Source organism: Sinocyclocheilus anshuiensis, unplaced genomic scaffold, assembly GCF_001515605.1.
Source record: "Sinocyclocheilus anshuiensis isolate Anshui unplaced genomic scaffold, SAMN03320099.WGS_v1.1 scaffold454, whole genome shotgun sequence".
Lineage (NCBI taxonomy): Eukaryota > Metazoa > Chordata > Actinopteri > Cypriniformes > Cyprinidae > Sinocyclocheilus > Sinocyclocheilus anshuiensis.
The window spans coordinates 2,112,065-2,129,797 of record NW_015548217.1 but is presented as its reverse complement, the minus strand read 5'-3'; the positions used below and the strand labels follow the sequence as shown (position 1 = coordinate 2,129,797).

The window sequence follows — 17,733 nt, the reverse complement described above, 5'->3', positions numbered from 1 at the left end:
TCACTTGTGGACACGCGTTCACAACAGTACCATGACGCGAGCGTGTGGCAGTGCCGGCGCTGACCCAGATCTGGCGTGATGACGTCATTACACCAGATCTGGGTCAGTGCCGCCACACGCTCGCGTAAAAAAGTATTCTCGTAGCTTCGTAACTTTACAGGACGACTTTATTCCACATTTTCATCTCTACTGCATCACTTGTGGACACGCGTTCACGATAGTACCATGACGCGAGCGTGTGGCAGTGCCGGCGCTGACCCAGATCTGGCCAAATCTCCCGTTAGTTTCCATCCCTGCTGTAGCCATGATTACTGTTATCCTCCAGACTGTATCATTTACCTGAAAAAGTATTTCTTGCGGAACTGCTCTCTGAAGGTGTGCTGCTCCACATCGAATGCAGCGCATTTCCTGCGTAGGTTAGCCACCTCGCCAGCCTGCAGCGGAGCAACATGCTGCTTCACCAACATCGCCTGCTTCTTCATGTTATTCCACTTCTCCGGCAGCACCTGTTCATCAAAAAAAAAAAGAAAAAAAGCAAGGTCTCAAGATGCATTTTTTAAAAGCTGAACTTGTCTGTCTAGTGCATTTAGACAGAAAAACAATCTTAAAGTTATAAAGATAACCTCAATCTTGTCTTAAATCGCCAAATGTAAGATGTTTAATGAATTTATTGGGTTGCTTCATATATTACACTAGCTACATATAGATTTTTGGGAATATGGCCAAGAACAATCATGGAAATTCCTCACTGGTCTAAATAACACTTTACATTCAGAATCTACCCACAGAACATTAGTTTCATAGAATAGTTATTGCTAATAGAGACTGTCATGCTTCTTGGCCTCAGTTTAATGGCTTTATCAGTCAGATCCAGTAAAACAGTAAGTTTGAGCTTCTCTCTCAGGTTTTCAGGATTAGTTTATAGACAAACGTACCTCTAGCTGTTTGTACACAAGCTCTGGGAGTTCCTGTTCATAAGTCTTCAGCAGATCAATGGTGTGCTGCAGAGGCTCGAACATCTCATCTGTAGTGCTCTGACGCTTTTTAACTGCCATCAGGTAACCCATGATGTCCACCAGACCGTTATAGTCACCCTCCTCCACCTTCTTACCCAGACCAGCCTCCGTCAGCCCGATGAACTCCTCCAGGTCAGACAGACTACAGCCACAAACATAACAGATCAGACAAGACATGTAAAAAATATCAGGCAGACCATTTGGTAACTTATGAAACCTGTTTTTACTCACTTATTTATTTATTTATTTTAATTTGTTTGTTTAGCCCAATGAACAGTTTTCTGAAATTCTTTGTTTTATATATTTTAATTGTTCTGTTAACCTAATGTAGGCAAAACATATTACCAGTTTAATTAATCTTTTAATCAAATGAAAATTAACAAACCCTGTCATTTTTTTTTTTCGGCAAACAAAGTGCTGCAAAAGTGCTGGCGTTTACTGTTAAAATTAAAACATGGAAGAAAAATTGTTTACATTTTAGTATATAACAGTTCTATATTTCTGTCATAATTTCTTCAAGTTAAATTGAACTTTTATTTTGCGTTAATGGCACTGACCCTGAAAATGCGTCTGCTCCATTCATTCATGAGACAGGCAGAACATGCAGGATTCATATTTAAATACTATTTTTGTGGTTTAATATTCACAGACTATAGTCTATATGGCCTTTTGATTAAGTGTATTGACCTACTTTTGATTTATTAATCCAAAATTTGCCCAATTCTGTGACATTCTGCATTAAACAGAAAATTCTATTTTTATGACTGGATTACATGATTGTGTCTGTGTTTTCCACACTGCAGAAATCATAGGGCCTTGCTTAAACTGGCTCTGATGCATAATTGTAATTAATTAGGAACTCAGTGCTTTTACCTGTGCGTCACATGATCAATAAGATGCTGTTTGAACATGAAGCTCCACTTTCTGATGACGTTGAGCAGGGCACTTTTGAAGGCTCGTGCGTCCACCCTCATCCAACTCTCAAACACATGGACAGGCTCCAGCCGCTGCACCTCCTCATATAAGAGCTCGTAAGAGTCCACCTGCTCGCGGAAGCAGTCCAGAGTCGGAGGGGTTTCTGGGACGCCATGCTCGGCATGGGCCTCGATCTCTTCGCTCGTGAGCACGTGACCGTACAGCAGGAACTGACGCATGAACTCCTTCCGGTCGTCCACGTAGAGGTAAGCGTAGTGTTCCAGGCTGTTACGATACTCACAGCACTGTCCCATGACTTTCCTCACGCGCTCCATCAGAAGATGCCTCCACTCCGCAAAGTCCACCATGTCCTCCATATCAGCCTGATGGAACAAGACTTTATGTAAACATATCTGATCATAAACCACTTGCATAAGAAACATTAAAACAAAATTCACTGCATTTACTTTCTTAATATGTTTTTCCGGGGTCATTGTGCACAACTTAGGGAAAAAAATATGTTTGTTCTTTCAAAATCTTTTATCAAAATGTAAAGACTTGATCTGCCTCTTGACAACATTTAATGTTATGACTTATGACTTTCTGCTCCAATTTAAAGGAACACTCCACTATTTTGGAAAATAGGCTCATTTTCCAACTCCCCTAGAGTTAAACAGTTGAGTTTTACCATTTTCGAATCCATTCAGGCGATCTCCGGGTCTGGCGGTAGTTTTTTTTTCTGTAGCTTAGCATAGATCATTGAATCTGATTAGTCCGTTAGCATCTTGCTCAAAAATGACTAAAGAGTTTCTATATTTTTCCTATTTAAAACGTGACTCTTCTGTAGTTACATCGTGTACTAAGACCGACGGAAATTGAAAAGTTAAAAAAAATTGTATTCTTTAATAATTGCACTGTCCATGGAGCGGACCTGACTTACATTTCACTGCTGGTCATATATTCCCTACATAACCATGTATGTGACAAATAAAAAATCTTGAATCTTGAAAAGTTGCGATTTTTTAGGCCGATATGGCTAGGAACTATACTCTCATTCCGGCGTAATAATCAAGGAACTTTGCTGCCGTACCATGGGTGCAGCAGGTGCAATGATATTAAACACCTGCAAACATATTATGGTATTTTATGCTTTAGCACAGTCAGAAACCTACATACAGCACATTTAAGTCCTGCAGAATCCCTGCAGAAGTAGCATGGCACAGACACCATTTCATAGTATCTAAATCCAGATGAAGTGATGTGTTTGGCTCAGTACCTGATAGTGTGGGAAACCGCTGTGCTCAGATAATCGTGGCACAAGAGCAGAGATCCTAAAGACGCTATTGATGAGACTCTCCACCAGATCATGGAACCCGCCTGAAGCACTGAACTCCAACGACGGATAAAACACAATCTCAGGAACCTGCAGAAGCAGCTGGACCTCAAAGAGTGGGGCTAATCCAGCCTTCTGGTCTGTATCAGGGGATTGGTGTAATTGTTTAGTGCAGAACAATCAATCTCCAATGAGGGAAAACTCCTATAATCATTTTTAGTAAGGCTTAAAAAAAATCAAAAAGAACACCTGTGTTGTCCAAGAAGAACTTGAGGGAGCTCTCAATAGCATTGTAGAAACCATCAATGACCATTTCATCAATGTAATCCACATAAACCTTCCACCGCGCAGAAGATGGGTCTGCTTTGAAGAGTGACATGTTGTCCTGAAACAAAACAAAAAGATAATTCTTATAAGGAGTGGAAATGTTTGGGTGAGCGGCTCCTTTAAAATGAGTCATTCTGTCAGTTGTTATTTGATGGGATCACCGCTGCATACTTTCAGCAACAGATGGATCTTGGTTCCTGAAGCTCGGATCTGGCCGTACGTTCTCTCCAGACGCTCGGTCTTATCTTCCAGGTTTAGAAGAGTATCTTTCTTCCCCTCCTTCCTCTCAAAGACTGGGGTAGTCCAGCTCTTCATGATAGTCTGGATCTCCTCAACATTGTCTTTAGTCCTCTGTAGGCGTTGCTCCAGGTCATGTACCGTCTCACGGACATCCTGGATGTATTCCCAAATCCCTACCAGAGAAAACTCATTAGAGATTTAGTGTATATAAAAATCTAGAGTATATAACATCAAACATCATGTCATTCCAAACATAAATGATCTTCTTACAACAGAGGAAAAAATGTAAGACACTATGACTGTTGTAATGATTATGTGGTGTGTTCACCTCTATCAGTACGAACATTCTGCTAAACATCACTTTTTGGGCTCAACAGAAGAAATAAATCATTCAGGTTTGAAACAACATGACGTGAACTATTTCTTAAAAAAACAAAAAACAAAACATGATTATGAAGAAGTACAATAACAGAGGCAGACTCATAAAAATAAGAACAATATAATTAAGCTCAATTATCAAATAAAAACACAAACTGATAAAAGATTTTGATCTGAGCCTTCAACAAATGTTCTACGGTGAAGAATGCTGAGAAATGCTGATATTTTGAGTTATTTTAGTATCATTGAAATACTATTATAGTTTTTATTAATAGTTTGAATCCATTTTTGGTTTTTTTTGTATTTTCCATTTTCATTTAAATTTTAGTTCAAGTTTTAGAAATGTTGTTGTGTTTTAGTCATTTTAGCAGTTTTTATATGTCTATAAAGTTTATATGTCTATTAATTTTTATTTCAGTTTGTTATTTAGTACACTAAACTAAATTAAATGTTGCTTTGACAACTCGCTGAAATAAGTTTTTTTTATTATTATTTTAGGTAACAATACATTTTTTATGGTTTAAATTTTAGTACATCAACTTCAACTGAATTCAAATGAGAAATGTTGCTTTGGCAACTTGCTGAAATAAAAATGTACTTATCTTTTCTTTCATGTAACAAGATTGTTTATTTATGGCTTTAATTTTTAATTTCGGTTTTAGTTAACTATGATAATGTTTTTTTTAAAGGTGCTTTTGATTAAATATTTTATGGAAAATGTTCAGATATCACTGACGGAAGTGTCCTGAGATGTCACACCTGTGCTGCCCTGAATTAGCCAGCAGGATGCTGTAGTTTTGAGTGTTCATAATGACGTTTGCATCACACTAACGGCTGTAGTGTATCAATCTCAGTTATTTGAGGGTTCAGCACTGATCATCTCTACCTTGGCTTGTCCAGCAGAGGTTCTCCTCAGCTTCTTTGAGCTTGGCGTCAATGTCTGTCAGCTGGCTCTGGATCAGCGGCATCTCCACCTCGAGCATGCTGCTCATCACTTTGTTGTACCAGTTGGTTGTGAGCTCCAGATTGGCCACATACTGCCACAGCAGCTCTCTGTTGGAATAAATGTCTGCAGCCATATCTGGAATGACTTCAGCCTGTCTGGCCTCCAGGTACTTCACCTCCCGCAGCACCGAAACCAGCTACAGGGCGAGACGAGAGTCAAGTTCGATAAGGGAACTGGCCTGTAGATATTAACATATGTGTGTGAGGAGAGCTGCAGCCTGACCTGCGGGCTGAAGTTGACAGAGATGAGTCTCGTTCTCTGCTCTCGGGATATCAGCGGCTTCTGGAGATTAAACTGTGACTTCTCAGCCACAGAACTCGTCCAGATGTCATACAGCTTAGAGGAGTATCTGGTGATAAAGGCAGCAGGAGAATTACTAACATGTCATTTTTTGATGTATGCTAAAATTAGTGAATTTAATGAAAGGCTGCTCTTCATACATCAATAGTGGGCAGTGCTTCAAACTGCCAAGATGAACAAAACATAAAGAAGCTTCTTAAAAGAGCACTCCATACAAAGATACCTTTTTGGCATCAAATGCAATTGCAATGGAGATTTTCCAGCTGGATTAGATGGAAAGATAAACGATTGCATGAATTTCAGTCTGTTCAGAAGAAGTAATATAGTGCACAAGCCAGATGGAACACTTTTATAGTGCACGCTTTTGCTTGTTGGAGCTTGACAGTATGAATCACCATCCACCTTCATTCTCTCAAACATCTTTATTCGCTTTCACACAATAAATATGGGGTCAGAAAATGTTTTGAGCTACATTGATTTGAAGGACAGTACAGACAGGCATGCTGAGGGATTGTGAACACTTGTTTAGTGAACATCCACATGCATCAAGGCTCTAAAAAGGCAAACTCTTAAGTATTCAAATCTCAATTTTAAACATACGCACAGTTTTAGACCATCAAATGCTTATCTAAGTAGGGTTACATGTGTGTAAGGTTTTAACTGTTGGTTCAGCATTCATCAAGAAGCGCGTCGGGTCCCTGTACTGTTACAGTAATCTCTTTATAGGCCGATTGTGAGAGGTCGTACACTCTGGCCTTTATTGGATTTGGTATGAGCTTGATCGTCTTATTAGAGTTACAGAGCTGCAGTCCATGAAATCAAATATCGCTTTGCTTCACACAACTCATACATCTCAGTGTCAAGAAATAATGACTAGAGATACCAATAACAGCTCCAGCTAGATTGTGTTTACGCAACATCGCTGATTACCATCATCTAACGAGGAGGCTTCATTTCTGACTGGAGAGAATGCAGATCTGGCTCCTTGGGAAATGCATCATTTGTTTCATCTCACATGAAGGGAAACACACACATGCATCACGTCCTTGGTCACATGTAACATGCATTCCTACATCAGCAACGCTTTACACAACCATTGTTCAAGCTGTGATATGGAAGCATTGCACGTAATTGGAGAAAATGAGACCCTGAAGTAATAATCTACAGACACTAGCACCTAAATGAGCAAATAAATCATGTTTTATTTGTTTATTCCATGTTGAGCTTGAAGGTCCCTCAGCAATACCACCCTATCTTCACGTTACACCTTACTGTTCACGCTTGCAGCAGAGAATATATAGGTTTTTCAATAAAAAGCCTCATTTATTTTAACAAAGGTGGATCATAGCGGTCTATACATTGGCTAAACAAAAACGGTTCATCTGGGATTAAAGTTATCAGCTGAGACACACAATCAAAATAAACATGATTAATAACAGGGATTTAAAGGGGGACCAATTATGCAAAAAACACTTTTATAAGGTGTTTCAACACAGTTGTGTGGCCACAGTGTGTGAAAACAACCAGCCTATAATGGTAAAAATCCACCCACTCATTTTTTTATAATCCCAATAAATCATAAACACGTCTCTCTGAATACGCGATTCCAGATTTCTCCCTACGATGATGTCGTTGTAGGGAAGAAATCCCGCCTATTTGTGACAAGACACAATGCTTGAGCGAGAAGCAGCAGTCCACCATTACTGTTTTCTTGCTGTAGCTGCTGGAGATATACAATGTCAGCGCCAAAGAGGCATTACAAGTGTTGTGTTTTGGGATGCACCAGTGAACATAGGAGTCATATTTGTTTCATAAACGCGTGTTTATTACGCACAGTACAATAGTGATGGCTGCTTTTGAAACACTGCTTCATGAATTTCATCATTCTGCTTCATTCGAAACATTTGCAAATCATCTGTTTCGAAACAGTGGTTCGGAGCGTGTATCAAAATGCCAAAGTCACGTGATTTCAGTAAACGAGGCTTGGTTACGCCATAACTGTTTCGAAATGTTTCAAAATTTCAATAGTTTACCTTACCATGCAAGTTCATTGAGATCGCCCCCAGCGGCGAACCATTGAACCAGCGTCTCTGATCACGGATCAGTTTTATCAATTTGTAGACATTTTTAATGAGACATTTCTGTAATTAAAAGGATGAGTAGTAGTTAATAGTCTCTTACTGGCCTGTTTAGACAAGCTCTCCATAAAACAAACAAAACAAGCCCTGCAAATTAATAATAATTATTTAAAAAATACATATTATACAGACACTTCATATTTAAAGGTATTTTATTATTTTGATTGCATTTTTTATTATTTTGATTGATATATTATACTTTCAAGAAAGCATTTGCATTGGGTTTGAAAAAGCGTTTTTTTTTTTGTTGTTGCTGTTGTTTGTTTGTTTTTTGTTTTTTTGCATGATTTGGCAAGAGTTTTGTTGCGTTTACACAGTTTTGACCAGCAGGCGTCACCAGCATATGGTATTTAGAGTGAATCATTTTACAAACTAATTTGTTCAATTGATTGGAAGCTTCGAAATGGTTTGTTTCTCCCATCATTACAGTACAATCAGATGACTGACTTTTAAACCAAGTACGTTTTCTGTAAAGATAACAGGCTTGTACTAATAGTGGAATGTTTATTTGCAAATGCCTGAGCATGAGCTCTTGAAGCTCCGCCCTCTTCTGAAAAGGGGGCGGGGAGCACCAGCTCATTTTCATTTAAAGAGACAAACACAAAAATGGTGCGATTCTCCCTAATTCTTCTTTTTCATCTTTTAGTTTTTCCTTTCTAAAATAGCCTACCGCTTACGTACACTCAGAAAGTCCTCCAGTTTTGTGGACATTCACACAAAGCCCAAACATTAGTCAGGTGTTTACACATTTTTGTCATCTTATCCTCTTTCACCTAATATATTTACTTGAAGTACACCTGAGATTTAAAAAAAATATTTTTATAATTAAGTAACACATCTGCATGCTCACTTCACGGTTGTCTGACATTGGTTATGGTCACATGACATGCAAGTAAACAAATATAACCATTTAATTTTCTTAGTAGTTTTTTTTTTTTTTGATTGATTGATTGATTGATTTAAAATGATTTATTTTATTTAAAATTTTATGATTTAATTAATTATTAGCTGTTCATTAAACTCATAAACCCCCTGCAGTTCCTCCACAAACCCAGTTTGGGAAACTTTGACGTAATATAATGTGTAAAGCACTTCATGTTGTTAATAACAAATGGAATATATTTTCTTACTCTTTGTATTCTTATTCCAATATGGTACAAGATCATCCTATTTAAATCAATGTCATAAACGAGTTAGGTCAAAAGTAATCTAAAAGTAATCTAAATCTAAAATATGTAATGTAATGGATTACGTTACTAACTACAATTTTTGTCATGTAATTTGGAATCAGTAACGAATTACAATCTGTAAGTAATCTACCCAGCTCTGCACTAGGGATGCACGATATTGGATTTTTGCCGATATCCGATGTGCCGATATTTTTCAACTCATTTTGGCCGATACCGATATATTTCCTTTTGTTTGGAAACAACTCTCTCCTGTGCAGAAATTATAAGCAAAATATTTTTAATTGTGGTTAGTTTTTAATAAGAACTTATTTGTTAGAATTAAATAAACAATAATTAAGTTTTTTTGACAGTACATTGAAGCTTTGAAAATAACTATAAATAAACTATATATATATATATCAATCGCTGCATTTTTTCTCCCAGAAAGATGCAGTGTTAACCCTAACATTTTATTTTAAGATTTAACATCTGTAGATGGTCTAAAGCAAAAGAGTTGTAAAAATTCTGAAAATCTTTTAGAGCTTATGATTTGTTTAAAAAATAAAACATATTGCACAATAATTAATAAATCAGTATATATAAAATTATTTAATTTACAAGTGTCATGTTTGTGATTTTTTTTCCATGTAAGCTATTATTTTATGACATCAATTACTGCTTTATTTAAGCAGAAACACAGTCTAAATGTTATTTGTGTAGGCTATTTTACTTTTAATTTAATTAGAAGTAGGCCAACAGCACCCCCCTACAGATTAAAACTCCTTACCGAACGGGCGTTAGGACCCGGGGGAGGCTGCCGCTGCACCTGCTATTACTGTTTACTCTATCACACACCTAACGTGTCATTCTGTACGTGCATTCTCAGTTTAAATGCAGCGATCCAAAACAGTGAATATAATCATCATTCAGACAAAACTTTGCTTCAAGAATGAGCCACACTGCTGACATGATCTAATCACTAGCACACCCTGAGCACATGTGAGTTAACGTATTCCTCTTATCGGCAAGACATATCGGTATAATTTTTCATATCGGGCCGATGTCGATATTTACATTTAAAGCCATTATCAGCCGGTTCCGATATCAGTCCGATAATATCGTGCATCCCAACTCTGCACACATACATTTTATATAATATTTTCACTGACCCTTTGAGTAGCTGCATCAACTCATCGTATTTCTGGATCATCTCCTTCCCATCCGCAGACTCCATACATCTATTATCACACAAATAAAGTGGTTGTTTAACACAGAAGCAGTTCCAAACGAGCCTTCCCAAGCATAAGATATTTACGGGTGGTTGATGAATCTGAAGTTATTGTAAGGGATCTGTATGCGTTCCTTCAATTGCTGGACAAATTTCAAACCTCCGGCAACCACAGGCATGTTCTTGGAGACAGGAGAGTAACCTGGAAGACCAATAAACAGCAGATGTCAAATCAAAAACCCAAGTTAATAACAAACAGCCGGGTGATGTTGCTTGTGAACACTGAACCTTGGGTTTCTCCTGTCTGCATCTGCTGCTTGAAGATCAACTTGCAACATTCCAGCTGCTTGTCAAACATTTTGATCAGCATCCGATATCTAGTGTGAGCATCGGCTGCTATCAGGGGTCGCTCCAGCAGTCTGCCAAACATGTCCAATACCTGCCAAGCAGAGACTCTGAAACTGTGTTGTGTTTATTGTATTTCAGAAACACAAACGCTTTCCACCAACTTCATTCAAAGACATACTTTTTAATATTATGGTTCACTGCACTATCAACTGCAAAAATCAAATATAGCAGAAATGAAAATATGTTCCAGGGTGGAATATTCTGTTCATTTCAAGTTCAAATGACTACAACTCAAAAATACACAAAGAGCCTAAAGCGTGTTTTCTTCTCCTGCAGGGTTCAAACTGAGCTCTGTTAAAGATCTGGAGTCTGTGGAGATTTGTGTGCATTCCAGTCTCAAAATTCAGGCTGCGTTCCTGATTGGGACTTGATAATATGCAGGTATCTATAACTCATTCATCACAGAAAAAAGCACTGAAAGTGTCTATGCATAATGTCCAAACTCTTAGTTATTACTAAGACCAGGAGCATGTGTGCAGCTCCCCACCAAAAAAGGCTTTCAGACATTATTTTATCGTCACATTTTCAGAAAGTTTTGCTCACCTTGAAAGCATGCTCCAGACCAGCAGCATCATCAAAAGCATGACAAAAGATTGTACTCAACTGCCGCTCGGTATTCTCCACCTTGAGCTGAAACTCCATGAAATCTGCTTCAAACTCCTACAAAGAAGCATCGTTTGTTACAGCTACTTCAACCTTCAGTGTTTGTGTTGCGTTTTGTAGGAGATGCTGCCCACTTACCACATTACTAACATCAAGGCAGTCATACGGCTTCTCTGAGAATGTTTTATATGTCTCCAAGAAGTCTTCATGTAAGAACTGGACTCGCTGGCTCAGAGATTTTCCTAGAATCCCTCCAAACTCGACCTTCTCCAACTTCATCATATCAACTACAGTCAGCAGGAGAGTCTAGATGATGACAATGAAAAAGAACCAGACAACACTGATAACACATTTTGCACTACAGACGCTTAAAATAATACCATATATGGCCTAAACACACACTTATGTGAACATGTGTGAGTACGTCTCTCCACTTACTTCAATTGTTCTGAGTCTCTTCATGAAGTGATCCAGCCCGACAAACACCAGGAGGGGTGAGAAATCCCAAGGCTTCACCTCATTCTGGTTCCTCTGGTACTGACTCAGATTGGCCCTTCTGTCTTCATATGTGCTCTTGAAGTGTGTCAGCCCATCTATAGCCATCTGCACTCGGGACAGGCTCTCCAGCACATCACCCTTCAGGACGTCCTCTGGGTTTAGGAAACTCCGGGCCTGACAAACAACACTTATATGTAAAGCTTTCTCTCATGATGCGCCGATGAACCAAACTGATCTAAAGGTGTGTTCACACTTTTGATTCAAACTCTGGTGCAATTTCTCCATAATTGGAGAACGATAAAGGCACAGAGAAACGATATCGTTGGAATCACTTTCAGAACGATTTTTTTCCAGCTGATGAACGATAAACATTGACAGCCAATCAGAATCAATCCTGCTGTAATGAGCTCGAGAATTTAAAGCGACAGACACTCGTGCACTTTAGATAGTTAGTTAGTCTTTAGATAGTTTAGGTTAGTCTTTAGATAGTTATCTTTATAGTTATCGGTCTTGGTGTGAATGGGCCTTAAAGGGATAGTTCACCCAAAAATGAAAATTTTATGTTTATCTGCTTACCCCCAGGGCATCCAAGATGTAGGTGACTTTGTTTCTTCAGTAGAACACAAACAAAGATTTTTAACTCAAACCGTTGCAGTCTGTCAGTCTTATAATGGAAGTGAATGGGAATCACGGCTTTGAGAGTCAAAAAAAAACATACACAAACAAAACCAAATTAAACCCTGTGGCTCATGACGATACATTGATGTGTAAAGACACGAAACGATCGGTCTGTGCAAGAAACAGGTCAGGACAGTTCAGACATTGCAGTGCATCAGAGGTAAAAAACTATATAAATACTGTTCAGTTTCTTGCACAGACCGATCGTTTCGTGTCTTTACACATCAATGTATCGTCACGAGCTGCAGGGTTTAATATGGTTTTGTTTGTCTTCGTTTGTGTTCTACTGAAGAAACAAAGTCACCTACACCTTGGATGCCCTGGGGCTAAGCAGATCAACATCAAATTTTAATTTTTGGGTGAACTATCCCTTTAAGACTGTGTAAAAGGTTTGTGGACGTGGATTAGTAATCTGGCCCCTTGGTATAAAGGAGAAAAAATGCTGGCCCTCGTCACTATCAAAGTTGCCCATCCCTGTTTTAGATGTTAGATGGGTGGAAAATTGACAGGCTTGCGCTGCAGTTCTATAGATGTTTGACTGAAAACTATGAATGGAAGTCAGTGGAATATAGAATGTAGTGTGTCCGACCCTTTACCTGCTGGATGAGGAGGTTGCAGATCTCCTGTAGAAGCACTATGATTCGGGCTGGGCTGTTGTAGTATTTGGAGTTTGCCCAGATGAGACACACTGTATGCATGAGAGGAGCGATCTTCCCCTTCACCTCGCTGAAGTCTGCATTCTCCACATCTTCTACAAGTCTCTCTATTGGCTTGAGGAAGGTATTGATATCCCTCGTCTCATTTCGAGCTTAATAAACACATCACAAATCCAATTAAGATTCAAAGCTTTCACACAATTAATGCATTGCATATTTGATGGCAGAAGCTGATGTTATACCTTCTGAAACGTCCCGGAGCATTTTTGCAAAGGCAGGATAATAACTGCTGTCGACGGCAGCCAGGAGCTCAGCCAGCATCAGAACTCGAGGGGACTGGAACTGGTTATGAATTCCCTGAAGATCAGCAAGCCTACAACATAACATAACGTGGACAAACAAGACTGAAGGAGCTTTCCAGGCAACATCTGAGTGACTGAATTCCCAGGACTAACCTGTTTTTCCAGAACTTAATCTCTGCATGTGGAGTGGGGTTTTTGCCCTCAAGTAATGGCTCTGATGAGTCCTTCTTCAGGACCTTATAGACCTGATGACTCCAATCGATCACAACAGTCTCCATCGAATGAATGAGTCGTTTATCCACAAGATGCCCACTGCAAACATCAAATCAATGTTCAATGCCAATAAAATAACTAACCCTCATGTGGTGTTCTGGTCATTTTGATCCTGAAAATGCTAGTTAATGTTTTTGCATTGAACTAAAATTTTCTGACTTTGCTCACACACAGCTTCACAAATCAAAGATCATTTTGGTACGTTTTGGGGATTTTTTTATTTGGGGTATTTACACTTGTGGGGTTCTGGTCAAAAATGATGAAATTGCTTATAAATCTCTTGCCACGCTATATTATCACCAAATATTAGGTTAGTTTTGTCAGCTTGCTGCATTTCAATTAGCACAGGTTTTGTGTTTCTTTTTAGAACCAACTAATATAATATATATTAGCATATAATTTTAGCTCAAAAACTGATGTTCACAAGCTCAGATCAATAAGACCCATGATCAATCAGTTCTAGAAAGTAACAAAACCTGTGCTAACTGAGTTGACAAAAAGATTGAATCCAAGATTTGGTAATATTATAGCAAAATGAGAGATTTACATTTACATTTAGTCATTTAGCAGACGCTTTTATCCAAAGCAACTTACAAATGAGGACAATGGAAGCAATCAAAATCAACAAAAGAGCAATATGCAACTGCTATAACAAGTCTCAGTTAGCCTAATGCGGTACACATAGCAAGGTTTTTTTTAATTATATAATAAAAAAAAGAAAACATAGAATAGAAAAAGAATAGAGCAAGCTAGTGTTAGAGGCCTTTTTTTTTTTTGCTTTTTGTTAACTATAAAAAGAAAACAAACAGAATACAAAAAGAATAGATTTAAAAAAAAAGAAAAGAAAATAAGCAGTTAGTAAATAAATAAAGTGCAATTCTAAAAGGGGCAAGTTTATTTTAAAGAATAGAATTAGAATAGAGAGTGTTCTCTCTAGAGTTACAGGGTCAAATAAAGATGGAAGAGATGTGTTTTTCGCCGATTTTTGAAGATGCTCGGATTGAGTTGGGCAGAGCATTCCACCAGGAGGGAACATTTAATGTAAAAGTATGATTTACAAGCAATTTTTATGTCATTTTTAAAGTGGAAAACCAAATTGGAATTATAAAGAATATTCAGCACAGCACATGGATTAAGACAAAAAGACGTTTATTAAAATGTAGTGGCTCCATGAACCCACCTCTTATCTCCCTCATGAGCGACTGGCTCAAACTGCTCGAATCCTGGAGGCACGGGAAGGTGTGTTTTGCCTTTGACTTGTCCAGCAATAACAAACACGTTGTTTTTGAGCACGTGGATGTGTCGCATGAGGTCCTGAGAAACCACATGAGGAAAGTCCCGGTGGTTCCTCGCATTGGACAACACCGGTTCCACAACCTCAACACATGGGAAAGGTGAAAGTAGAAAATGCTGTGATATTTGGACAATTCCCTAATTTACTAAACTGTAATTCTTGTGGAGGCTTTCATCCAAAATGACTTTCTGTCAGAGAAACACATGAACACAATAAAAAGTCCTGAAATCATACACTTCACCAACCATTTAATACAATGTTTGTGGTGTCAAGTATATAATTACACCATAAAGTGATTACATTAACTCATTGTCTCCATAATAACCGTGTTTACATGAATCGACCTGCTACCGCTATAGTGACAGGTAGGTCAATGGTCATTGCTTAGAAACTGCTGTGATGTTTTGCTGGCCTCAGACTGCCTGTCCTGTTTGTGTAAGCCCTGAACAATGGTGAATGAGAATGAGTTTCTGAACTAAAGATGACATGTCTCTTAATGATCACATAAGGACAATTTGTGTGCTGTAACGTGCTTTTGCACACTGCTCGACATCTTGTCATATAAAGATTGTCAAATTTACAGGCATAGCCGGCAGAATTTCCTCATGCTGACAGTTCTGCATTTAGTGTATCTGTGGCTTCAATAACAAAACTATGAGGACAGTGCAAAATACCTGAACAAAACAAATCTGTAGCAAAAAAACTAATCTGACAGTGAATAACTGAATATTTAGATGAGCTGTGGAAGAGAAATATATATGTATCTGTTCTACAATTGAAACTTAAAATGTGAAACTACAATCAAGTACACTTTCTTCTATTAGACAACATCCATTATATGTATGGGAAAAGAGACATTGGCATTTGTTTATAACTTGATAATGTTATACGATTTAAAAAATAATAATAATTTAAAACAGAACATTAAAACATTACCTGTGTGAAATATATTGAACTTAATGAAGACCCTATTAATGGAAAATATATTTGCATATTTGGTTTCAGTCGACCGAATGTAAACAGCGCTTCATCCATTCCCTCTAAGTGTGAATGAACTCAGAAACTCTCCTGGAATGGTGCGAACTAAGACGTGAACCGATTCTTTCAGACAGCTTTGTGTACTGGTTTGACAGATTCTTTCAAAAGAACCGACTCAAATTAATGATTCGTTGGCGAAACGGACATCACTACTCCTTACTCTATAGATAATAACACAAATAGAGGACTGCTGAAATATTGTCACGGTAAATAAAATATAAATTAATAACACAGATGTCACTTAAAGTCGAATTAATTAAGAGAGAGAGAGCGAGAGAGAGAGAGACGATTTCAACTCAAGATACACGTTATATCCTAATAGCGCTGCAGTTTGTAGTAAACTAGTGTCAGATACTGTATTTTGGTAGCTACTAATGCTCTCTAGTATGTTTCTAAGTTAATACTTTAACAGTTTAAGTTTTTAGCAAGTAGCCTTACGTCACTAAACTTTATTGCGAATCTAAATGATTCGTTTAAAAGAACCGGTTCAAAAGAATGACTCATTGGCGAATCGGCCATCGACTCACCTTCTCCACCAGCACTGAGAACTGCTCCAGAGGAGAGTGGCACACGTCTCCACAAAACAACTGTGTTTTCATTTTATCAGCGGACAGTGCGGTTTTACACCGCTTAACGAAATAAACCGACTTGTTTTTCCCGGTTCCCGAGAGTCCGAAAGCAGGGATCAGCTGTCCGGAGGAGTTTAACGATATAACCAGAGTCTTGTGTTCAGATTTATCCAGAAAGTCCTGAATGAGCTGCCGCTGCTCCTCTGTGGCGACACATTTCTGCCAGCGGTCAGACTTCACATTAAACGCTTTCGACACGCACTTCTCTAAGAACTCAAATCTTTGGTCAACTTTTTGCGACTCGTTCTCCATTTTGCCGATGTGTTTGTAACTGACCGGACGACTGATTTCCTTTAAACAGCTGTCTCCATAGCAACCAGTGTTTACATGTACCGACCTGCTGTTGCTATGGTGACAGAGACAAACCTTCTCACAGGTGATTGTCAGTGTATTTATTGAAATTTATAAATGTAATTTAAATGAATAAATTACATTTGTATTTCTTTTATTTTTTTAGTACAAAATAAATTATTAGCTTTAAAATGCATTCAAAAATATTTTTTCCTAAATCAATTTGTCAATTAAATTAAATTGTACAGACTGAATAGATAAACCTATCTGACACAATTACTACCTGCACAAATAAATAAATAAATCATTTTGAAAATGCATCTTCAGCTCATTTTGCACACGTTTACGAACAACTTGCAAAACTCCACATTCTTATGTTCAGTAATATTAGGAAATAACCAGAAATGTACAGCAATGTGTTTTATTTGTACCATGTCTATTTGTAGTTAAATACTTACACTGACAAAGCGGCCTAATTACTAGAATGTTCCATGAGCGTCAATGATTTATTTATTTTTTTTGCATTTCTTGATCTAAAGGCTTTTGATGCATCATAAACATTAAAATAGCTCTTAATAAATCACTTTTTTTTTTTTTAGAAAGCGTGAAACAAAAGCTCTGAGATGGACAGGAACAGAAGAGGAACAAAGGGAGACTTCAAACCTGAAAGAAACAGAGGAACAAAACAAACAGCACTGGTCAGTGGTCAGTGTACCGTAAGTAACAGTTATGCAAATTCATAGCCTTTAATGTGATGCAGGCGGCTGTGGAGAGCTTCATCTAAGACTGTCTGTGTAATATATGAACAACACTGAACAAAAATTAGTTTTCATTAGTTGTGCACACAAACCAAGTTTGTGACTTGCTAAATTCAAGCTATATTTTATTTATGGTTTTATATATTTTCAGGCTATATAATGTACATAAGTTGCTCTTTAGGCCTAATTTGTTTAATGCGCATGCTACTGTACCTCATCCCTGTTGAAAAAACCAGCATATGCTGGTTAGGTATG

At 38.0% G+C, this 17,733-nt stretch overlaps 1 protein-coding gene across 1 annotated transcript in view; it reads right to left on the bottom strand.

Annotated features, from left to right (window-relative positions):
* The window catches only part of dnah9 (dynein, axonemal, heavy chain 9), a 101,452-nt gene extending 84,771 nt beyond the window's left edge, over positions 1-16,681 (bottom strand). The window contains exons 1-19 of the mRNA XM_016440776.1: positions 16,328-16,681; positions 14,649-14,845; positions 13,349-13,507; positions 13,136-13,266; positions 12,834-13,045; positions 11,500-11,733; positions 11,200-11,367; positions 11,002-11,118; positions 10,339-10,489; positions 10,138-10,252; positions 9,992-10,060; positions 5,438-5,564; positions 5,096-5,351; positions 3,763-4,004; positions 3,514-3,649; positions 3,208-3,404; positions 1,890-2,314; positions 936-1,158; positions 340-506 (exon numbers count right to left, since the gene is read on the bottom strand). Coding sequence (XP_016296262.1) covers positions 340-506; positions 936-1,158; positions 1,890-2,314; positions 3,208-3,404; positions 3,514-3,649; positions 3,763-4,004; positions 5,096-5,351; positions 5,438-5,564; positions 9,992-10,060; positions 10,138-10,252; positions 10,339-10,489; positions 11,002-11,118; positions 11,200-11,367; positions 11,500-11,733; positions 12,834-13,045; positions 13,136-13,266; positions 13,349-13,507; positions 14,649-14,845; positions 16,328-16,681 — 3,680 coding nt within the window. The remainder of the gene's footprint in view (positions 1-339; positions 507-935; positions 1,159-1,889; positions 2,315-3,207; positions 3,405-3,513; positions 3,650-3,762; positions 4,005-5,095; positions 5,352-5,437; positions 5,565-9,991; positions 10,061-10,137; positions 10,253-10,338; positions 10,490-11,001; positions 11,119-11,199; positions 11,368-11,499; positions 11,734-12,833; positions 13,046-13,135; positions 13,267-13,348; positions 13,508-14,648; positions 14,846-16,327) is intronic.
* Between the last annotated feature and the right edge of the window lie 1,052 nt (positions 16,682-17,733).